Here is a 25,697-nt window from a genome sequence, read left to right as displayed (position 1 = left end):
AAATAAATTGTTCCAAGAGCGATTCATCAGATGTTTCCTCGCTGGTATTGTATGAACCCTCTTCTGATGGCGATTCAACATTGGAACACGACTGGCCTTGACAATTAGTACATGCTAATGAACAAAACAATCCAACTTTTTTACAGCCGCATTTAGCATTACATCCCTTTTTACAATTGCAAAAAATTGTGTTGAGAAGTTTTTCCGGTGCAGGTGGGAGTAAAGTCTGGATTGGTTCCAATGTATTGTCGATCAACTTCCAACCCCAGTCCTTTGGATCTAGTTGATTACCAAGCCACACTTGAACTTGATAATATACCCGAAATAGATGGGCAGAAGCAGAGGTTGGAGAAAGACAAGCTAACTGCACTCGTTTTTTGTTACGAGTATTTCTTACAAAACATACGTAGCGGAACTTATCTAAGCAGATAATTTTTTTTTGGAGCTCCGTAGATGGAAAGAAGAAAACGCATTCCATTGGTGATTACTTCTTGTGGAGTAGAGTTACTATTTTTAAAAACTTCAGCACAACCAACTAAATCTTGTTTCTCAAACATTTTCAGAACTGATTTTTTACCCCTCCTGTAAAATGCTGATGTCGTATCGCAGCCACTTATTGCGTGTAAAAATAAAATGTGGTTTTTACACTTTGCAAAAGCAGATAAACTTTGGGATGAATATATATCAGACTGATGTTGAGCTTTCCCAGGTTTTAAAAAATAAATTATTTTGTTAGCTGGAGTTGGATTGTTTTGTTCATTAGCATGTACTAATTGTCAAGGTCAGTCGTGTTCCAATGTTGAATCGCCATCAGAAAAGGGTTCATACAATATCAGCGAGGAAACATCTGATGAATCGCTCTTGGAACAATTTATTTGCACTCAGCAGGAAGAAGAAGAAGAAGAAGAAGAAAAAGACGAACAACATGAAGAACAAGAAGAAGAAGAAGATGCAGAAGTATTTGATGGTTATGAATCAGACCAATAATTTAACCCAATTCATTACAATTCACACCTCTTTCATTATTTTTAACATTTTCCATTTTTTATTATTAAATAGTATAGTGTTGAATTAAATACGGTCACAATAGTTCGTGGAATAGGCCTACCGGGAAAACCACGTTAAAAAAAACGCGTCAAGTACACTACCTCACAGGTGGCGTGGAAACGTGTGCATATTATGAAAAACACCGTTTTTCAACTTTTTGAATGATTATATCTCGGAAACGGTGACTCTTACAGAAAAAAGTATAGAGACAATTATTATAGATAATTGCACGATCTACAATTATTGTCCAAGCTATTTTTATGATAAAACTTACCATTCGGCTGAAAAACACAAAAAACCCATTTTTTCCACCTTTGACCTTAAATAAAATTTTTTCCAGGCACGGGATGTATGGGGACTTTTCACAGTTTATTTATAATGGTGTTCCGAACATTCGTACGAATTTTCAGCTCTATCGGAATTATTGTAACCTTACCCCTATTTTTTGGGCTAATTTGACCGGACTATTTCGAAGCACTAAAAAAATTTTTATATAGAAACATATCTAAATATATACATATAATCATATAATATTATATAATATATTATATAAAATATGTCCATATACTATGTTTCTTTTTTTTGTATGATCTCTGTTCGTATGTACAAGACAAATAATAATACAGCACAAGAACCTTTCAGAAATATCTAAGAAATGTTTCATTCGATAGGTTGAAACATCTCATAAATATTTCAAAATGTTTCTGCAACAGCTCTGAGACATCTCTGCATGGAATAGCAAAATGTCCGCGATTCTTGCACTTGAAACCTTTCTGAAACCGTGCTGAAAGGTTACCAAAATATATCTGAAACCTTTCAGAGATATTTAAAAAATGTTTCATCTGATGGAGTTGACACATGTCATAAATATTTTAAAATGTTTCTGCAACATCTCTGAGACAGCTGTGGAATAGCAAAATGTCCGCGATTCCCGCACTTGAAACATTTCTGAGAAAGTGTTGAAAGGTTTCCGAAATATATTGCCGTATTTTTTTTATTCGGGCGGTCACCCATCCAAGTAGTAACCGCACTCAAAGTTGCTTGACTTCCATGATCGAACGGGCTAGTGACGATCCTCTGGTTCTGATGCTTAATTCCTTCTAGCTTATGTTCATATCGTATATAAGCATCTTTAGTGTTCAAAAATTTGAAATTATTTATTAACTGGCAAATATTAAAAACAACGCAACAACAATTGATATATTATAAATATTAACCCGTTGTGGTCACATGGGGTCCAGTGGACCGCAGGCTTTTTTTTCCTTAAAAGTATACTATTTTGAGAGTAAAACGCAGGAAGTTTTTTTGCTTTATTTCAAAAAATTTTGATAAATATTTTTGTAAAAAAAAGTCAAATTTCTAAAAAAAGAAATTTTTTTCGCGTTTTTTCAACATAAAAAAATTTTTAAAATTATTGGATTATAAAGAGGAAGTCATAAACTAAATTCCAGTTCAAGGTTTGAGTAGATACATCAAAAAGAACGCAAATGGCAACTGTTGTGGGGTCCATTGGACCCCGTGTGACCACTACGTTATTTTTAGGTGTGACCACAACGGGTTAATATAAAAGATTTGTATATCATTACATAATATAATATTATAATTTATATCTGAGAAAAGCAAAAAGCCCTACATATAATGGGTGTGGTTTTTAGGGCTGCAATTAAAAATTTCTAAATTCGTCTATATTTACTTCTCCTAGATGTGTATAAAGTTTCATCGAAAACTCAACTGAAAGGTTTGCAAAATTATATTTTATGAAATGTTTCCGAAATAACTTAATTAAAAATTTTCATTGCGTGAGAAAGGTTTCAGAAACAGTTCAACTGAAAGATTTACAAAATAATTTCATATGAAACAATTCAGAAATAAATCAACTGAAAGTTTTCAAATTTATTGCGTGAGAAAGGTTTTAAAAACAGCTCAAGTGAAAGGTTTACAAAATCATTTCATATAAAACGATTCAGAACTAACTTAATTAAAAGTTTTCAAATTTATTGCGTGAGAAAAGTTTCAGAAACAGCTCAACTGAAAGGTTTACAAAATCATTTCATATGAAACAATTCAGAAATAAATCAACTGAACGTTTTCAAATTTATTGCGTGAGAAAGGTTTTAGAAACAGCTCAACTGAAAGATTTATAAAATTATTTCATGTGAAACGATTCAGAGATAACTCAACTAAAAGTTTTGAAAAATTATCTTCATGTGAAAGGTTTAAAAAACATTTCTATTGCAACATTTTATATGACATATTGCAGAATTCTTTCAGAGATGTTGCACATGAAATGTGAAAGGTTGAAATGTTTTTGAAACCTTTCTGGAAGCTTTCTGCAAGAATCTGTGCTGTATGAGAAGAAAAAGAATTAGAAAATAATTAAAAGGATAATTTTTGCATTAAAAAAAAATAAATAAAATCTGTGCAGATGTGAAAAACTTGTTCATATATAATCATATATAATCATATTATTTTCTAATTCTTTTTCTTATTATTTTTCTCGTACATGCAAACAGAGATTATATACAAGAGAAAAAAAACTTATATATAAACATATTTTATATAATATTTTATATAATATTTTATATAATATTATATAATTATATATATTTAGATATTGTTTTATATAAAAAATTTTTTACCGTGACGTGTCGGCACGTACTGTCGTCGCCAAGTTGACACTTGAATATTGAAACGGATCGTCACGTGACCCACCGATGATGGAACACAAGCGCTGCGAGTGGTAACATTTAACACTCAACTTTCGCCCAAAATCGGGCCAGGTTTTTGCGGGTACCAAGTATGGAGATCAGTCTCTTTATATCTTACTCCCTGGTTATAGTATTCTTTATCTTGTCGAATGTATCGGTGCCTCCTTGTTGCGCCCGATCAGCGTTATTTACGTGAGATTTCGATAACTTGGCGACGGAATTCCCGTACGGTCTGAATACGGTGCTTCCGCGCCCCGAGCGTGACGCACCATTATTTCGCGATATTTTACGTTACGTTACATCACTTCCTAGCGACTCTAATATTTCGCGTTACTCCGATTATTTCAAGTGCGGTCGTTTCTTTGGCCGCTATTCCGTACTATTGGCGAGCTGAGTTTTCTATTGTTATTATTCGTTGTTCGAGAAAAGCGCCTTCCGCGTGTTTATATTAAACAAAAGTGAGACTCCGTAATTTCTAACGTCCGAGTTGTTACTATTTCTGTTCATTAAATCTGGACGCCCGCGTCAGCTACTATTTACTGGATTTGTTTTGCGATTAATCGAAGCCGAATGGGCACTTGTTATGATTTTCTGGAGAGTTACTATACAATAAATGTTACTCCTTATTGTTAACGGATTGAGTTACTAATTTATGTGTCACCCCGCCGGATATTGCGCTGCCCTTCATCAACCCCGCCCCGCTTTTAAGTCAAGCTAGCCAATTCCTCGCACATCCACATATTTCATTTTGCGTCTCGTTTTGGTTTTTCGCGATCTCGCGGACGCGAATTCACGCGTCTGGCGCCCAACATTAAAATCGTTTCGTGGAGTGTCGGAGGTGCGAGAGAATCTCCGGAGAGGCCTATCATCCCGCTCTCCTTTATCCTTTTGATCCGGTACACGCCCTGGACCGCTCCGGGAGTGAAAAAGTCGTGACAGACCCATTTATAAGATACTGCAATTTTCCATGGAAAGGTTGAAGGTTTGGTTGAAGGTCTGTTAATTTCCATGGAAAATTGTAGTATCTTATAAAAATCTAAAAAGGCAAATACATGTAGATTTCCATGGATTCACGATTCGTAAAAGGCTTAAGAATTTTGTTGTTTTCTATAGGACTTTGTAGTATTATATGCGAAATTACAATCATTCACGAGTCAGAAATTTAATTAGGTAAAAAATTGTACATTTGTGTATTTTTCTATTGGGTCTTACAGCAAACTATACGAAAATAAAAACATAAGTATTTTGACTTCTGCGAATTAAGAAATTATTAATAATAGATAAATTTTAAAAGATTTGTGTAAAAACTTGTAACATTTAACTAAAAATTACAAATTTTAATTATAATTGTAAAAGATTGTAAAAGATTATAAAAGATAATTATAATTATCTTTTATATTATCTATAATTGTAAAAGATTTTTGAGCTGTACAAACAAATCGTTATTATTTGTTACTATTTATACAAAATTGTAGTATTTTATGAGAAACTAAAAACTGGATTAGATTTTCTAATTTATATAGTTTTACGATATGTAAATTGTGGTAGATTTCTATAATTATTTGTAAATAATTGTAGTATTCTACAAGTAAGCAGATGTTTTAATTTTTTATGGTTTTGTTGATTCTCAAATTTTTAATATTTGTAGATTTTTGTATTATTTTTTATTAAATTGTAGATTTTCATGAAATACTACTTGCAATAATTTCTTGATTTGAGAATATTGTAATTCGTGGTACTATTTCGTAGATATTTCTGCAAAAAAATAACTGACAGCAAGCATGTTCAAAAGCGAGACATAAGACGTCTAAAAGATATCTTTTAGACATCTTTTGGACGTCTTACAAAAAAAGATAGCTAAAAGATATCTAAAAGACGTCTTATGCGGTTTTAGACATGTGTGTATGTGGTGCTGGGTAAGGTTTTTTTTTATAATGACTCACTTTTTATTTTACAGATAAGTTAGAATAAAGAAGTTTTTTTCTTTTTGTAATTGCGCGGCGCGACGTTGGCCCAATAGGCCTATTTTGTAATGAGCCGGCACTGGTTTCTGATATTCACCCGGCATTAAGAAAAAATTATATTCGTATATCCGATTCAAAATTTTATTACTCTTTTTAAACTGAATTTGTTTCTTAAGAATTTTTAAAAAATTATATATTTGCGCTGGTTATGACACATATAGACTATATATAACACTTACCTCAAATTAAGAAGTAGTCTACCACGTAAGACGGTTGGCTCACGATCCAGAGGTCCCGAAGTCTCGAGTTCGAATCCCATCAAGGTAAGTGTGTTTTTCAAGTACGAGAAAATATTTATAATCATAGGTTGCATCTTAAGAAACTTTAGTTAAAAAATAGTAATAAAATTTCAAAATAAATGTAATTTTTTTTATGTCGGGTGAATTTCCTCATTAGAGAGTGTTTTAAGTCTAGTATTTCCTTGTAGTCTACTGTACTCAAATAGATATAGAAATGTGTAGAATACCAGTATTAGTTGTAGTTTGGCGTAGTTTTACCGAAAAACTTATAGATCAAGATGCACTAAAAAAATACAAAAATTTACAAAAGTGTTCCAATTCTAGCATTTTCATGTAGGATTTTGTAGTACTTCTTAAATTCATGTAGAATTTAATATATTTTTGCAATTATATTTTATAGTTTTTTGAGTACACTTTTATTTTTTTTTTAATTTTGTAGAAATATTTCCGCCAAGGTAACTTGTAGTGAATTCGGGCGGTCCCACCCGCAAGAAGTCGCGAAACGCCACGAAACACGAAAGGAATCTTCGGAACAAGCAGGCGCAAAGGGAGGTTGAAAAACAAGCGTTGGAGTTCCGCCAGGAACAAGTTAACGCCGGTCCTCCACGACTCGCCACTCCGCCGCCTCCACCAGCTCTTCCGGAGGAACCATCGTCGCAGCCTCCTCCTAATTCGCCTTCCCGCCCCCTTTGTTATCGCGTGTTCCCCGATACACCTGATTCTTCCCCCCTGCTCGAACCTTCGGATTCCCCGGTTTGCTCCGAGGAACTTCCTGATTCCCCCTCTTTCTCGCCTGCCTTCAATCTTTCCCCCATACAGGAGAGGTCATATTTCCCTGTTCCTTTCGAGGAACTTTCCAGAAAACCATCCCCGACGCTGTCGACCGCCTCGACCGCGGTTCTCGAGGAAGGTCCTCAATACCCGCATTTTCTTCTCAATATACCCACGTATTTTTCTCCCTATACTAAACATATTCCGGAAGGGACTTTTACCGTTGGTCCTGAGGAGTTCGACATTAACGAAGTCCGCTCGATCATCCTCAGGGCCGATCCTCGCCACTTCACTCTCGTTTTTATCCCCAACCATGAATTCCCGTACAAAATTCTCGTTTACGTCCTAAAAGAGTTATTCCATCGCTTCACAGCCACCCTCGAGGAAGTAGTCGATCCCGAGGTGATCACCATAGACTGATAATTAACACGCCTTATAGTATATATATTACTTATTTTCCTTTATATGTTTTAATTTAATTCAAATACTTATACATCCCACACATACATAGTTAAATTCATGTAACTTCAATCCTAAAATTAATTTTAATAATAAAGGGCAGGATGTGCATTGAATAGGTTTCCCCTTCAAAGATCCTGCCCGATCATCGCCGCACCAATGTAACACCCGCGAAGAACACACACGCACACACGTTACACATGCATCCGAATACATCCGAATACATTCACACTTAAGTATGAATGTATTCAATTTTATTTGCCCTAATTCTCATTTATTGTTCAACTAGCCTATATTATTGTAATAAATGTTTATCTTATGTTAAATATTAATTTCAATTTGCGTCCATTTATAACTTAAACCTCACCCACTACACTTCCCCCTCTCGAAATCGCACGAGGTCCGATCCTGAGTTAGAGGAATTAAATTCAACTGACTCAAAAGAGGACCGACGATCGCACCGCTCACAGAAGGCGTCCCTACGGGACGTTGACTTTTCCTAAGCCATTGAAATTGCGTTCGGCTCGCGTCACGCGCCTCAGAGCGTGTACCTGCGAGCGACATTGCAACATCTGGTTGCGTCTTTCCTTACCCTTACCCCTCTGGTTAGCCTTTCCTTCGCTTTCTAGTTTTTCTAATCTTAATCCTGGGGTTGGACGTAACATATACATTGCATATTAAATTTTTATTTATTAAAAGAATAGTTTTTAAACAAAGTATCTCTAATTTTTGAAAAAAAGTACAATCAGTAAAAATAAAAATACATATAAAATACTTTTAAACTTTAACATTTGTAAAATATAACTGTATTAACATATGTTAATGTGTTAGTATATATATCTCTCATATAACACAATCTCTCAAGAGACTAAAAAAGAACTTAAAAACAAAAATGTTGAAAATGTATGAAATGTTTTAAAAAAATAACAGAAATAAATTTAATGTTGCTGATAAGTCACACTGTTTACTCATTGCCTGTTAAATGTCTTTATAGTCGTCCGGTAGCCGATGTTGATACTTTAGCCAGAACGGACGAGACAACAGAGGACGTTGGCTCATAACTCGTCTTCGCTTCTTTCCGCATTTGCTCTCTCGCAGATCGGACCTCAATTAACGCTTTATCAGGCACATGCTTCTGGTCGGTTTCATGCAATACGATTCCTGCAGCACAATTCACAGCATTATAAGCAAGGAAACAAAATGTTTTAAACCCGCAACTACCATAAAAAAAGAACGAAAATGTCACATAAAAGTTCGCATTATCGACGATATGTGACACAATCCATGGCAAGACTTTCTGCATAGATCAAAAAAAGAAAGTGAGAGAGGCAATAGGAGCCAGGCGCGGTGATTAGTGCGCAATCAATTTCATCAAATACGTCAAATAAATATATTAGTCATTACAAACTCGGACGTTTTGACCCTTTCTTTGGGTCATCTTCAGCGCAAAAATATACATAAAAAATTAAATATGAAAAATTAACATTCGATTTACGCTGTCTAACAATTAAGAAGAAATATTGTGGTGTGTCGGTCAACAAAAGGCAATCAAATCAGTAAATTAATAGAAAAACTATGCGGATAATCTGCAGTTTGTTAAGGTGTAGATATGCCGGTACTTATATGCTTCGATTCGATTGCATCTTCATTCACTGAAATCACAGGTTGGATGGCCCGGAAGAAAGGCGAGAATCACTTCGAATGTTCTCACTTGAGCGTCAGATTCTACGGCCCTGTGCAATCGGAGCACAATGTTTTTTTTGTAAACAACGTAATGCATTAGATTTGATACCTACGAATTTACAGCTGTATTATCTTACTTACGGAATTGACAGAATTACAGGACGCAGTGTTATAATATGGATAGACGATGTACTTGTCTTTGTTGCGTTTCGTGAGATAATGATACATTTGTTGAGAGTCGGAACAATATGTATGGGTTCGGAACAATATGTATATAAATAACAATATGTATGGATTCATGCTGACGAAATATAATTTCCAACGGAGGAATTCAAATTTTTGACAACCTGTCAATGACGTTCAAATAGGTGTCCGGCAAACTTTCCGTGTCCGTCTGCAAATTCAATCCATTCTTCTCTTTTATCTTTTTATAAACAACATCTCAGATATTAAACGTTTATAAAAATACAATTCATTATCTAAAATTTCAACGTTGTCCCAATTGAAGTGATTCAATGTTAATCTATGATCTGTTATAACAAAATGATTAATCGTGTTCTTTTTAATATATGGTTATGGTGTTCCTTAATTCTCGTTTGCAATTGTCTGGCAGTTTGACCTACATAAGAGGCATCACAATCATTACAATTTATTTTATATACAACGTCACAATGTTTAGAATGCAACCAGCTACAATATACAACACGAACGGACGAGCAGGAGACTGATTTATAGTCCGTTATTTAACAATAGAAAATATATCAAAACATGAACATCTCGTTCAATTCGAAACATAATTCAAACTTCAACGGTTACTGAATTACCCCAAATATACACGCAAAGGTGATTTTGCATCAAAGAGATTACGTCCGAGAAGATAATACGACATAGATAATTTATGTCGAGGAGATGGACAATCACGATAACTTTGGTTCCTCGAAATGTAAGTAATTTTTGGAGGCATTTTTGGCGCGGAACACAAAAAAATAAAAAAAAATTTCCGACTAATAGATACCAAAGTAACTAACAATAAAAAAAATTAAAAAAAAAATCATGCGTGTGGTCGCCACGCGCGTTAGAAGTGAAACTTCTGAAGGCAAGGCTTTGCCATAACTTTTCTGAAATTAATACAAAAACAATGCAACGGAATTAGTCATTCCAAGCCGCCTGCAACTCGAAAATATAGTGTTATACGCAGTTCTCACTATATCCGTCTTGCCAGTGCCGTACGCCTGATCGAATTTTCGTGACGCGTTTTCGAGTCGCAAAATCGAATTTACTTACCGATCCAAAAGGAGTTTCACTTTGTACGCCTGTTGGTCTAATTTTCGTGACACTATTTTGTGACGTTTTTTCGTGTCGCACAATCGAACTTACTACCGTACCAATTAAAGAAGTTATTAAAGAAGTTTCATTTCGTACGCCAATTGGTCGAAAATTTTCGTTACACTTTTCGTGTCGCATAATCGAACTTACTACCGTGCCAGAAGAAGAACCGTCTCGCCAACGCCGTACGCCTATTGGTCAAATTTTCGTTACACTTTTCGTGTCGCACAATCAAACTTACTACCGTACCAAAGAAGTTTAATTTCGTACGCCTATTGGTCGAATTTTCGTTACACTTTTCGTGTCGCACAATCAAACTTACTACCGTACCAAAGAAGTTTAATTTCGTACGCCTATTGGTCGAATTTTCGTTACACTTTTCGTGTCGCATAATCGAACTTACTACCGTGCCAGAAGAAGAACCGTCTCGCCAACGCCGTACGCCTATTGGTCGAATTTTCGTTACATTTTCCGTGTCGCACAATCGAACTTACTACCGTACCAAAGAAGTTTCATTTCGTACGCCTATTGGTCGAATTTTCGTTACACTTTCCGTGTCGCACAATCGAACTTACTACCGTACCAAAGAAGTTTCATTTCGTACGCCTATTGGTCGAATTTTCGTTATTTTCCGTGTCGCACAATCGAACTTACTACCGTACCAAAGAAGTTTCATTTCGTACGTCTATTGGTCAAATTTTCGTTACACTTTCCGTGTCGCATAATCGAACTTACTATCGTGCCAGAAGAAGAACCGTCTCGCCAACGCCGTACGCCTATTGGTCAAATTTTCGTTACACTTTTTGTGTCGCACAATCGAACTTACTACCGTACCAAAGAAGTTTCACTTCCGTTACACTTTTTCGTGTCGCGAATCGAACTCACTACCGTGCCTAAAGAAGTTTCACTTCAAAAATTATACAAACATTACTTTCAATTTTCTCTTACTTGAAAGTATACGTATAGGCGGGGGTATAGGCTACGCCTCTCTCCCGCAAACAGGTGTGGATGGGGGTGTACCTGTGTTTGCGTAGAAAGTTGAAAACCCGAACCGTACAATGATAAACTTCGTTTCACCTTGTAAGCAGGGATGGGATGGAATAGATCTCGCTTTGCGTGGATTGTTCTTTGGACAATATTGTACGATTCAGGTTTTCAACTTTTAACCGAGGGAATTTGTATACAGGAGGATTTCGTCCAAAGTGAATTTGCTCGGGGAGAATACATATGTCCGGGGGGAATTGTATACAAAGAGATTTTGTCCGAAGGGATTTAAGTCCGGATTAAATATGAAGGGATTTTGTCCAGGAGGATTAAGGTCGGTCATTATTTCCCATTTCAGATCGCCTGAAGCTTATTTTAAGATGCTATATGGATTGTTTTATTGGCTACAAATAAACTTGAGTTCATCTTTATAAAATATAATAAGATTTGACTGTGAATCGGCCATATATTCGTAGGCAAATGTTGCAAAGATATCTTTTTTAAAGGTATCGTGTGATATCGAGTAATGATGTCCTGCAGATATTCTGTGAATATCTGAAAATAAGATCTCAGATTTGACTTAAAAATTGTAGGCATAAAGATATCTGATTATATCTCAGATATACTTTGCTGTGTGGGTTAGTTTAGGCTTCCTCACTAGCCAGCTGGTTTCCCTACTCTTTCAGTACTCGATGTTTGTTCTTATCTTGTCTTATATTGGCATCGTGCATCTTATGAAATATCACTTATTGCTTCCATGTTAGGACGCGTATGCAAAAAAAGCATTGTAACTTGCATTATTTTGTAAAAAAATTGTATAACACATAGTGAGATATCATCATCAATATTGGTAAAGTTATGCAATAAAGAACACTGGTTCTACTTTTAATAATCTTTAATAATACTTGAGAGAAAAATACAAATTTCCAGACAAGCGTGTTCTAGCGAATTCTCTCGCTACGTGCAGCTGCCATAAAAGTAACTAGACAAGACAGCGCGCCCTTTTTTAAAATACGATATTTTACTTCATATGCTATATGCTGCTTTATCCATAAAAACGTTTATGACACGGCGCTATACAGCATCAAGTTACATTAACTGCTACCGAAAAACGTGATGGTGGGGAAAGTCCGAAGCAATAAGAATAAGATCGGCGGCTCCTTCGTTCTTGGCAGTTATATAAATAATCCTGAGGCTCGATTCTTGAATTCATTCGCAAGAACCTATACGCAAGTTTTATCTTACGAAAAATCTACAAGTTAATTGGTTAAAAGCCATACGAGAGCCAATCAACTTGCAACTTTTCTGTAAAAGCAGAATTTGCGCATACGTTTTTTTTGCAAATAAATTCAAGGATCAAGCCCCAGGCCCTTGGAATATACCGTTATTTTTAAAAATTTTTTTCTTTTTTAGAGGATTACAGTGATTTATAAAGCACAGAACACTCTTGTATGATAACATAATTACGAGTTTTATGTTTTTTGGGGATATTATTGAAAACATTCAAAAGATTGCTTATAGTATCGGTAGTTGAGTGGAAGCGCGATAATTGTATATAATGTTAAGAGTAAAATAATTATAAATAAAGTTAAAAGTTGATATTTGTTAAGCATTCATGATTATTCATCAATTGATATTACATAACGAAGCAATGTAATGAAATATAATGAAATTTGTTTCAGAAACGAGCGTCGAGAATAAGCTTTCGTTGTCAGCAGACTCGATAAACAGCGGTGGAATGTCGTTCACAGATCATCACCGGGTATCAAGGTCGATTCTAAAGAAGTCCGATAGTGGTAATAATTACTATAGCAATGCTGGTGATTCGGATACTGAGAAATTGATTACGGACAGCATGTCCACGGCGAGCATATGTGATAATGAAAGCTCGTGTGATACCTCAGCCAATACGAATAGTGCGCAAAAACGTCCCATATCGCCATTACTTTCGCGACAGGTTCTTGAATCAATATTCCGCACAAATAACAACGCTGAGAGAGAGTACATGAACGACAAGGGAGATAAAAAAGTTAGCATCGCAAGGATGTCGAAGATTCTATTTAGTGATATCGAAGGTTTGTATAAATATACAGAACTATATAATCATACCTCATTAAATAGGGTATCTGACAGTAGGTGTGCATGACGCTCATGTATAGATAAAGTGGGTTAAACTGAACAAAAAAGTTCTATATTGTTTTGCAATTTTTGCAATAAATAATAAAAAATTAATTAATAAAAAACTGTGAATAAACATACATTGCACAATTCTGGATCGCATCCACTATAAACTTCTGCACTTGAAACAGAGACTAATATATCGTGAATAATTAAGATTTCGTTCAGGCTTCCTCTTAAAACCAATATGTTAAACATTTATACTCGTACTGATTTTATATTAAATTTATAAATACTAAAAGAATCACAATTGAGGTTTGTCTCTATTGTGTATTAAAAAATGATATTTAATGGCATCCATGAACGAAGAGCTGAAGAAATTACATGGCAAGTCGCCAAATGCAGACACGTATCTATGTTTATCATATGAGTCTGGGCCATCACATTCATTTGGGCTCGACCACTTTTCCCACGAGTTGTTCATACTATTTTTCCTAACAAGAGCGTGAAACAGGCCGCTCTTCGCGCTTGTTTTACAATTTTATTTCTCCACTAGTTGAGAAATGGATCGTTTTGCTCACTCAAAACAAGCGCGAAAAGCGGCCCATTCCACGCTCGCGTTAGGAAAAAATTATTGTAAAATATTAAAAATAGGATTGTTTTATATTCAAGATTTTTCTAAAGATAAAAAAAGGTTATTCAACTACGAACTGTTACTTTTACTTTCTATCAAGGAGACACTGTAGTGTTTCGCGCCAAGTACACGCGCAACACGAGACCGCCGTGTATCTTTACGCGAACGGACGAGTTGCAAGTATCCGAGATTTTGATATCTCAATAACGAGTGAACGGATCAAGTTCTAAATATGCTTGATCGATAACTATAATTGGGTTTGAATTATGTAATAAAAAGTTTATATTTTTCCGTTATGTGCCCTACGAGCGAAGATATTGCGACGAAAGTCTGAAATGTTAAATTTTACAATTAATAAACGTCGTTATCGTCGCCGTACGTACTCGTACGTACGTACGGTTGCTTTTGCATCAATAGATGGCATTTCAGACTATTGAAAAGAAAGAGCCAGGGAGTAAGATATAAGGAGACCGATCTCCATACTATGAAAGTGGGCCAATTTTTGGTCGAAAGTTGGTGGCGTTGGTGTTAAAAAAACGGTATTCTCGCTACTGGTAACAGGCGACTGAACAAAATTACGCGATGCGTAAGGTTGGAATTTTACTACATTGAAGTATAAGAAAAGTGAGTTAAAAAGTGAGTTATAATTGAGAAAGTGAGTTATAATTGTGAATTTTAATAAATTATTATGGCTATGTTTAACAGAACAAAAATAAAATTGTAAATAACATCATTAATCGAAACTGCGAAGTACTGTGCTGTGGTATAATAATAATCATGTAAGACCCGTTCTATACATTAGTCATATCGTAGCATAAATCGTAAGAAATTGACCAATCACAGTTGATTATTCTTCACCAATTCGACTATAATTGGTCAATTTCTTATGATTTTATGAATTATGCTACGATACGACTGTTCGCGCGCGTGTGAGTGAAGAGGGATAGTGCTTGAGAGACCACTAACATCAGAAGCTTGCCAGTAACACAACAGTTTATTTAACAACCAAAAATAATGACGAAATTAAAGAATGACATAATTAATTTATAAATGTATTTGAATTTAAGTGAACTCGGAAACGCGGGCGGTTTTAAGCAAATTCTATATCAACACTTTCTCGCTTGTGGTGTTGAATAACCCGCGCGTGAATGAGAACTGACCATCACAATATCGATCGATGACAGATCTTGACACACTGTTGACGAATGGCGGCGCGCCGTAAGTTTTATGGGTTTTTACACCCGCCCGAGACAAAGAACGCGCCAGGGATGACGAATGCTTAGCTAAGGTCAAAATGTCATGGAATAGAAGCTTCTCGAAGTGAATATCGAAGATGCACATAGCCATTGTCCTCGTAATTATTAATCGTCGAAAGGACCACCGTGCCAGAGAGTGACTAGGCTTCGTACGGAGAATAATTCTTATGGCGTGAGCGCGAAACAAACAAGGGGCGATATCCGCTGTGACTCATGACACAGTCGTCTAAATGAGAATAAGAATATTCAAGAGCATTCGTGATCTCGAGCATTTGCGATCTCGAACATTCCGCCCGCCTCGTCAGGTTCTCTGACGAAACATAATTTAATGGCGAGACTAATATACTCTGAGAACCAACTCTACGTAAGTTACTACAAGCAACACTCTCGCTCAGGGTCTCAGATATTTTCCGGGTCACCAACCTGTGGTAAAAGAATAATCTTCGTCGTGGACCGCTTCAGAGTGGTAGCTGCGGTCCGTATGGTGACCACTCAAACTTGCTCATCCTCTCCTGAGTGGATGGCAGTCACCCGTGCCAAGGGCCACTTGGTGGGTGCAGTCTGTTTGCCCCGCACTAAACACAGATCACCAACTCGTGGGTTGTCGTCCTTGGTCCGCCATTTCTGCCTTGAATTGAGAGCTTGTAGGTATTCGGAAGACCATCTTTTCCAGAAATGGTCTCTCAGCTGTTGAAGAAGGTGCCATTTAGATAGACGGCCGGTTGGCTCTTCTGCTAGTGACGGCTCAGGGACAGCGCTGATGGCTGCGTCTATCAAAAAATGTTCCGGTCCCTTATAAAAATTTTTCACCGTTTTTGGACCGTTTTTGGACCGCGAGAACGGTCAGTTTAAGTAGTAAAAACGTGCATTTAGTTCAATGAGTACGACCCGTTTTTGGGGCGCAAAGGGTCTCTTTTGCTTAAAAACGAGTGGTTAAAGCGGATTGCGTACGAGTATATCCGAGTAGTAATAACGTATTCTTATGAGTATTTTTGAGTGGTAAATACGTGCTGTGTGCGACATCGGTCCAATGCTACGTGCCAGTATCGAGCCAGTATCGAGCCGACACTGATTTCCGATATTCACCCGACATAAAAAAAAATTATTTATTTTGAAATTTTATTACCATTTTTTAACTAAATTTGTTTCTTAAGATGCAGTCTATGATTATAAATATTTTCTCGTATTTAAAAACACATATAAAAACACACTTACCTTGGTGGGATTCGAACTCGGGACCTCTGGATCGTGAGCCAACTGCCTTACGTGATAGACTACTTCTTAATTTGATATAAGTGTTATATATAATCTACACATGTCATAACCAGCGCAAATATATAATTTTTCAAAAATTATTTTAAGAAACAAATTCAGTTTAAAAAGAGCGAAAAAGAGTAATAAAATTTTGAATTGGACATATGATATAATATTTCTTAATGTCGGGTGAATGTCAAAAACCAGTGCCGGGTTATTACGAAATTTTTTGTTCGTAAATATATATATAAAGTTAAAACATCCTTATCAAATCCTTACAAGGGCCTTATTAGATAAAAATAAGGAAACCTTTCTTATGGAATCCCTAATAAATAATGACCTCATTAAGTTAAAATAAGGAAACCTTTCTTATGGCATCCCTAATAACTAATGATCGGAGCCTTATGTTATGTAAGGCCATCCCTAACAAATTTCTACACGGGATATTGCACTTATAGAAACGTTCAATGTAAATTTCTCGCGAATATTTGAATATTACATCGTTACACTTATCTATTAGTGAAGGATAAATAGTGTAAGTACTGAAACATTTAACCCTTACGGTACAGTTTGAAAAGGTTTTTAAGTTTGTAGAATAAATGTACTTCAATTTAGAGATAAGGAGGAGATAAGGAGTGGGAGTCTTTCAGAATTTATGAGAAATTTTGATGGATAGAAATCGAGCTGACTCGAAATCCCCCTGTATGTAACATAAAAGTTAAAATCGGGCGAAATCCGCGGATATTTTCTTGTAAGTAAAAAAGGAACGTACTAACGTGTTGTCACTCATCAACTGAAAAATGAGTATTGAAAACGGACAACCTACTTCGTCCTCATCTTTGTAGTAAGAAAGGAACGTACTAACGTGTTGTCACTCATCGATTGAAAAACGAGTATTAAAAACGGACAATCTACTCAAAAATACTCATACGCATACTCGCGTATACTTAACATGTTCTTTCGCAGTAGACTGCGCGTGCTTGAGAGTGCAAGAAACGGACACAAAAATGATAAAACGGGTTAAAAACGGGCTAAAAACGATCTATATGAGGTGTAAAAGCTGTGAAATATTTTTGTAAGGGGTGTTAGGGCTGCTAGATCCTCTGAATCGTCAGAGAGATGTGATAAAGGTCTCAAATTGAGACACGCCTCCACTTGTGCCAGGAAGGTGGAGAACTCCTCGTAAGTCAGGGTGGCGTCTCCAATCACTCTTCGCAGATGATGTTTTGTTGATTTTACCGCTGCTTCCCATATGCCTCCGAAGTGCGGCGCCGAAGGTGGGTTGAATCGCCATTGTACGCCATCGTTTGCAAGGGTGTTTGCAATGCTGTGATCCCTGATGGCGTCAAGAAATAGAGCTCGTAGTTGAGCGTCCGCTCCGATGAAATTGGTCCCCTGGTCGCTGTACAGTGCCGTACATAGACCTCGTCTGGATACGAAGCAGGCTGCTATAAATCCTTCTGCGGTGAAATCTGATGCCACCTCATCAGGTGCACCGCTCGTGTGCTGAGACACACAAAGATGACCAGGAATCCCTTGTGTGCTTTCTGACCCCGTCTTTTGGTTGTCCTTAACAGGATCGGTCCTGCATAATCCACTCCCGTATGAGTAAATGGCCGTGAAGCCCGTACCCGCAGGCGTGGAAGGTCCCCCATCAGTGGGTGTGGGGAAGCCGCCCGCCATCGCACACACCGCACACAACGGTGGATGTGCTGCCTCACTTTCATCCGTCCGCCTGGAATCCAGAAGCGTTGTCTTAATAGACCGAGCGTAAGCTGTACGCCACCATGTAGAGCTCGCCGGTGGTAGGCGTCCACGATAAGGTTCGTCAGGTGAGAGTGGCGTGGTAGAATCACTAGGTGTCTCTCGTCTCTGCTCAGAATGGCGTGCTTCAGCCGCCCGCCGACACGAAGTATGCCGTTCTCGTCTATGATCGGGTGCATCTTTAAAATGCTGCTCCGCCTCGACAACGCCTGACCGCGTGCCAGCGCTTGCAGTTCGTCTGCAAACCAGACCTCCTGTACGACTCGGATCCACCTCTGCTCTGCATTCTCGAGTTCCTGAGGCGTCAATGTTCCTGTAACAAACTGTTTATGACGAGATTGCAAAACATTAAGCCATCGTAGGCCCCATGCTGTAACGCGCAGCAAGAATGATCGGTTTTCCATTTTGACGGATGGCTCTGTATCCATGCTAGAGCCACCTTAGAGTCAGACCAGAGATGTTTTTCTGCGCCTGATAGGTTCAATGTTGTCTCCACATCCTCGATGATCTTAACCAACAATGCGGCAGCGCATAGTTCCAGGCGCGGGAGCGATACTTGGCAAAGCGGGGCCACTCGCGTTTTCGCCTGTAGCAGAGATATCTTACTCTCGCAGTCGTTACGTGTGACCTTGAGATAAACCACTGCTGCAATTGCCCGTTCTGATGCGTCTGCAAATCCGTGAATCTCCATCCTGAGATTTTCTCCACCGGTGTTGAGCCAGCGCGGCACCCGCAATTTCTCGAGTAGAGAAAGCTCCCTGCGGAACAGTTGCCACGCTCGGTGATCCTCAGGGCACAAAGGCTGGTCCCATTCAATTCGTTGCAGCCACAACGATTGTATCAAGATCTTGGCTCGTACCACCACTGGTGCAAGCCATCCTAGCAGTTCGAAGAGACGCGCTCGTCTCTGAAAGCACAATTCATTTAGTAATGTTTCCTTCTCCGCAAGGACGTACCTTGAATGCAAAGACATCGAGGCAAGGGCGCCATTGGATGCCTAAGGTGGAATGGCCGACATCAGATTCCCACTCCCGCAGGCTGCGAGATTGTCGACGATCCTCCGGAATATCATATAACAGTTCTTCATCATTGGCGGCCCATTTGCTCAGTGGAAAGCCGCCCGCCGTTTCAGCAACTCGGTTTGCCACGTACGTTTTCCATTTTGACGGATGGCTCTGTATCCATGCTAGAGCCACCTTAGAGTCAGACCAGAGATGTTTTTCTGCGCCTGATAGGTTCAATGTTGTCTCCACATCCTCGATGATCTTCCGCAGATCTCGATCAGCTGATTTCTCAAGCCTCGTGCGCCTTCCTTGGAATCATCTTCGGCGAAAATGTCATCGACGTATGTGTCATGTTCCAAAACAGCCGTCCCGAGAAGGAAGTGGTGTCCCTTGTCCGCTGCAAGCTGATGAAGCGTCCAGATTGCAAGGTACGGTGCACATGAGAGGCCGTACGTCACGGTGTTGAGGCAATATTCCTGAATCACCTCGGCGCGGTCTTTCCTCCAAAGAATCCGCTGAAGATCCCGATTATCGGAATCCACCAAGATTTATCGATAAATCTTGGCGATGTCCGTCACCATAACAAACTGATGCTGTCGCCATTGCGTCAGAATAGTGCCCAGAGCCGGTAATAAGTTGGGCCCCGTGTATAGGTGCCGGTTCAGGGAGTCGCCTGAGGTAAGCTGCGCCGATCCATTAAAGACGACTCGTATCTTGACCTCGTCTCCGGCAGCCTTTGGGACTCCATGGTGTGGCAGGTAACAGGTCCGTGCTTGTTTCAGCTCGCAGCTTTGCGGCACGGGGGTCATATGCTGCAACACTTTATAATCTTTTAGAAAATTAGCATATAATACATGGAGCTTTCCGTCAGACTCGAATTTCCGCTCCATGCTTTTAAGTACTCTCTCCGCTGTTCGCTTCGTTTCGTCGAGACGAGGTAGAGTCGGTGCGACTGGCAGGCGCACCATATATCGCTCATCTCGTGTCCGGCTGTGTGTCTTCTTGAAAAGGTCGTCACATTGTTGTTCGGTCTCCGTGAGAGGTAATGGAGCTCGCGTCGGCTCCTCTTGTTCCCAGAACTGCCTCACGAGAACGCTTAAATCTTCGCCGATTGAGCAGTGATGAGAAATGGCTGGGCATTGCGGCCCAGTATCCTTGACGGCACCCGAGAGGATCCATCCTAAAGCGGTCCGCTGCGCCACGGGTGTGTACGGCTCCTCTTTCCGCACTCCGTCCTCCAAAATTGCTGCGTAGACGTCCGCGCCCAGTAGAATTTCCACAGGATCCCTGGCCCGGAAGTCTGGATCTGCCAGCTGCAGATCATCGAGGTGAGGCCATGCCGTCTTCCCCCAATCGATGCGTTCTCCATAAATTGTTATGCAAGGTAACACCAATGCGGTTACCCGAATCGCCGCCTCGGTTGCCTGCGATGTAACCTTGAGATCGACCTTGCCCTTTGATGACCCCGTCTTGCTGCCACCCACTCCAAAAATGACGATAGAGGCGGGAGAGCGAGAAAGATGTAGACGCTGCACGAGCGACTCAGCGGCCAGTGAGACCTCGGAACCTGAGTCAATCAGAGCGCGTGCAGAAACTTGATTTCCATACCTGTCCGTTATGGAAACGCGAGCCGTCGCGAGGAAAATGACCGCTCGACCTCCTCCGAGCTTGCTCGCATGTAGCGAGAAGGTAGATGCCCCTGTGGCATCGTTCCTGCGCTGACAAACGTCGTGGATTGTAGTGTGATGCCGCTCATTACACACTCCACACGTCTTCTTTGACGGGCATGAAGAAGCGAAGTGCTCCCCGAGGCAGTTGTAGCAAAGTCCTTTACTTTTTACAAACTCCTTCTTCTGCGTAGGTGACTTCTCCTGGAACATGCCGCAGCCCGTGATGTAATGCTCCTTCTCGCACAAGGAGCACCTTCCGCTTCCGGGTTGCCTCCGTGCTGGCTGGGCCCGCCTCGCTTGCGGGTTGCCCCCGTTCGACCCCGCGGTCGTGCCCGGCGCGGTTGATTTCTGTGCAAAGTGTGTCCGCTTCGTTTGCGGATTGACACCATTCGCCTTGCCGGTCGTGCTTGATTCACGACTGCTCGGATGAAGAGCCTCCAGGGCTCGTAAGCGACACTCCATGAACATCTTCAGCTGGGCATAAGCTGGAGGGTCAGTAGAGTTGCTTATACTATTCTCCCACTCGCGCCTGGAGCTGGGATCTAGTAATTCTACTAAGATGTGCACGAATAGATCACTACTGTTGTCGACAGGACGCCCGATGCTCTCGAGCGAGCTGACGGTCTGAATCATCGTATGAAACAACCGTCTTAATCCCGACACCGACTCGTCCTTTAACTTTGGCAGCGCTGTCAAAGCTGAGAAGCAGGCTCTCACCAATAATCGTTTATTGTCATAACGTCCGGTTAGCAGGGTCACCGCCCTCTTATAGTTATCCGCGGTTGTTGATAGATTTTTCAACAATTGTTCTGCCTCTCCCTTCACACACGACTTTAAATAGTGAAGCTTCTCCACATTGGACAGCCCGGTGTCTTTATCGATTATCGAGCCGGAAAGATCTTTGAACGCGGACCATTCATCGTACCTGCCTGTAAAGGTGGGTAGCTGAATTTGTGACAACGACTTCCGAGGAGTGCTTTCTCCTTCATGCCCTCGCATTGCACTTTCGTGTCCGGGTTGACCACGCGATTCCTGTCTCATATCTACAAGCATTGAGTGTTGCGTCATGTATGCTTCTTCGGTTTTTCCGACAAAATCTGATTCAACATAGAGTCATGATCCTTGACTGCGCTCAAAAGACTGGCGAGGAGCGTGTCGTGCACGTTTTGAAACTTCGTCCAGTAAGAATCCAGGAGTTTGATTCTTGATTCCACCATTCCAGGCGTTATCTTCGCTTCTCCTAATTTTCTCAGGTTTTCCACGATTCGTGAAATGCGCCCGTAGAGGTCATACTGACTCCTCAGCGCGCCGTCCGCTTCGAAGCTCATTTTTACGCTTTGTAGGTGTCACGGGGTTCACGCACTGACACTCGTAACGATGATGTAAGATTGCCGGTACGTAATATCTATATCTATATCCGGCTCGAAGGACCAGAAATGTTCGCGAGCGTGTGAGTGAGGAGGGATAGTGCTTGAGAGACCACTATCACCAGAAGCTTGCAGTAACACAACAGTTTATTTAACAACCAAAAATAATGACAAAATTAAAGAATGACATAATTTATAAATGTATTTGAATTTAAATGAACTCGGAAACGCGGGCGGTTTTAAGCGAATTCTATATCAACACTTTCTTGTTTGTGGTGTTGAATAACCCGCGCGTGAATGAGAACTGACCATCACAATATCGATCGACGACAGATCTTGATCTACTGACACACTGTTGACGAATGGCGGCGCGCCATAAGTTCTATGGGTTTTTATACCCGCCCGAGACAAAGAACGCGCCAGGGATGACGAATGCTTAGCTAAGGTCAAATTGTCATAGAATAGAAGCTTCTCGAAGTGAATATCGAAGATGCACATAGCCATTGTCCTCGTAATTATTGATCGTCGAAAGGACCACCGTGCCAGAGAGTGACTCGGCTTCGTACGGAGAATAATTCTTATGACGTGAGCGCGAAACAAACAGGGGGCGATATTCGCTGTGACTCATGACACAGTCGTCTAAATGAGAATAAGAATATTCAAGAGCATTCGTGATCTCGACCCTGGCGGAAATATTTCTACAAAATTTAAAAAAAAATGAAAATGTACTACAAAAAACTATAAAATATAATTGCCAGAATCTATTAAATTCTGGCAATTATATTTTATAGTTTTTTGTAGTACATGTAACGTTCGCGTTTTCTCGCACGGAATTCGCTCGCCAAGCCAGGGTGAGAAAACGTGGAGACACTGGTTAGTTTTACATAAAGCTATTTATTCTTACTATTTACAATATAGTTTGATGGAGGGCGTGAGTGTCAGGGCGTGTATGTGTGTTGCTCCGCTGAGCCGCAGTGTACGTGTGCCGGGTTGAGGCGCGGTCGGACAGAGACGGACTCGCGGACAGGCGCGGAGGCGCGGTTGCCTGACGGATCCGTGGACAAGTACGGAGGCGCGCGGTTGCCTTGAGTAGACGAGTTCACAATTAGCAGAGACGGATTCGTGGACAAGCACGGAGGCCCGGTGGCCTTACGGATTCGCGGACGGAGGCGCGGCTTATATCTATCAGGTAGAACGGTCAGGAGCTCAGTTGGGGGCGCCCGACTGAGCGGCCCGTACACCGGGGGCACCCGGCTCGAAGACGGGGGTACCCGTCTTCCGTACAGCGGAAAGGGTCGGGGGCGCCCGACCCAGAAGTAGGAAAGGGCAGGTAATACCAACCGGGGGCACCCAGCTGGGGAGGCCCGTACCCTGGGGGCACCCAGGTGAGAACGGGGGCACCCGTTCTCTGTACGGAGGACGAGGTTGGGGGCACCCAACCTAAAGAAGTGGTCTCAGAGAGCGGTCGTGTCGGAAGCAGGAGTCGGACAGGACTGGTGACTGTTTCGCCCTCACCACCCCTCCTCGGTCCTTGGTCCTTCCGGACCCTTCCGCTACGTGTATTCCCTCGAAGATTCGTCGTGGTGGGGTGAGGCGCTGCGCGTATTACAATTGCATAAAAATAAAACAAATAGTCAAAACGCGGAAATGATATAAATTTTTGGCCTCTGGAGATCTCGTCGTCGCCTCCCTGGCTCGTCCCTGGGCGCGAATTTCCGCGCCTTGTGACCGCGGCGGGGCGCTGCCACGAAGCGGCGGGCCGCAACGTCACAATACATACATGGGTAAGGAAGGAAAGGAGGTAATCGTTGTGGAAATGGACTGCTGAGAATCGAAGGAAATTGTAATAAATTTAAAGAGAAAGCTAGGAAGCAGAAAAATTTTCATTGATCACAATCTTTCGTACAAGGAAAGAGAGGTGCAAAGAATAAGAGACCGCGCGTGGAAAAAAAAGATAGATGGAAAACGGGTAAAAATAAGATACAAGAAATTAGAAATATAAAAAAGAAAGTATGTGTAGAGTGAGGAAGAAAACGCGCTTATAGAAAAGAAAAATTTCTGAAGAGCAGCCAATTAAAGAATGTGTCGAGGAAAACGGTTGAAGATGAAAAGAGTAAGAAGGACAATGGAAGACTGGAGAGAAATAATAACAGAAGAAGGGTTTTATTCTGGAATGTAGCGGGTTTAGAGAGACAGGACAAGGATTTTTGGAATTATATAATAAAAAATGATTTTGTAGGATTATGCGAGACGTGGCTAGAGGAGAAAGGATGGGATAGGATTAAGGATAAATTACAATGCTCTCACGAGTGGGCGAACATAAATGCGGGGAGGGAAAAGAAAAAGGGTAGCGCGATTGGCAAAATTTTGATAGGAGTAAAGAAAAGTTGGGTTAGCAGTTATAATGCGGTAAAGACGGCAATGTTAACAGATGGCGTAGTTCATACATGGTTTTCAGGAGAAGGTACAATGCTGAATATTTTTATAATTTATAATAAAGGTTTGGTGAGAATGATTTGGAGACAACATTTACGAAAATTACTGAAAGACATGAGCGGGAAGAAATAATTATAGGAGGTGATTTTAATATAAGGATAGGGGAGTTTGGAAGGAACAGACTGGCAGACTATGATGTGGAAAGGAAAAGTAAGGATAAAGTAGTATGTAATGGAGGTAGGCAGTTTACGGATATAATGGACGAAAGAAGCTGGTATATACTAAACGACATAACAATGGATGACTGGGAAGGCGAATTTACTTATGTAGATGCGAGAGGGAGTTTGGTAATTGATTATATTATTGTAAACGCGGATATGTACATGACAAAGTTTTAGAATTTAAGGTAGACGACAGGGTGGACTCATTGTCAGATCACTTACCCTTAGCAATGGAGATGGAGGGAATCGGAAGACAAGTTGCAGAAGAAGGAGAAGAAAAGGACGAGGAACAAAACATCGTGAGGAAAATAATAAATTGGGATGCGAGGAAACTATATAACGAGAAAACGATGGAGCTAGGTGGCATGGAGTGGCAAAAGTCATGGTCGGTAGAGGAGAAATGGAGTAGAATAAAAGAGCTCATACATAGGGCACTGATTTATAAGGAGGTTAAAAAGTCGAAGAGGAAAGAAATAGGTCATAAGGACTGGTGAAACAGAAGCTGCACGAGGAAAAAATGGAGGTTAAAAGGAAGTACAAGAAGAAGGGGAAAAGCAGAAGAGAAAACTTTATAGAAGGAAGGAGAGGTTTTAAGGAGTTGCTAGAGAGGAGAAGGAAAGACAAATGAGCTGAAAAAGAAGAAGAGTTGAGAAATCTGAGGAATGAAAAAGAGATTTGGAGGTTTATAAACAGGCGAAGAAAGAAAGAGTGGACGGAGAATAATATTCAAGG

At 40.1% G+C, this 25,697-nt stretch overlaps 1 protein-coding gene across 6 annotated transcripts in view; it reads left to right on the top strand.

Moving 5' to 3' along the window:
* The window catches only part of Shab (Shaker cognate b), a 651,715-nt gene that overhangs the window by 554,654 nt on the left and 71,364 nt on the right, over window positions 1-25,697 (top strand). For all 6 annotated transcript variants that reach the window (XM_071789559.1, XM_071789558.1, XM_071789555.1 and 3 more), the window contains one exon: window positions 12,924-13,316. In XM_071789559.1, coding sequence (XP_071645660.1) covers window positions 12,924-13,316 — 393 coding nt within the window. The remainder of the gene's footprint in view (window positions 1-12,923; window positions 13,317-25,697) is intronic.

Source organism: Temnothorax longispinosus, chromosome 9 (assembly GCF_030848805.1).
Source record: "Temnothorax longispinosus isolate EJ_2023e chromosome 9, Tlon_JGU_v1, whole genome shotgun sequence".
In the NCBI taxonomy this organism is placed as follows: Eukaryota; Metazoa; Arthropoda; class Insecta; order Hymenoptera; family Formicidae; genus Temnothorax; species Temnothorax longispinosus.
The sequence above is the reverse complement of the archived record's forward strand: the minus strand, read 5'-3'. Positions and strand labels throughout refer to the sequence as shown.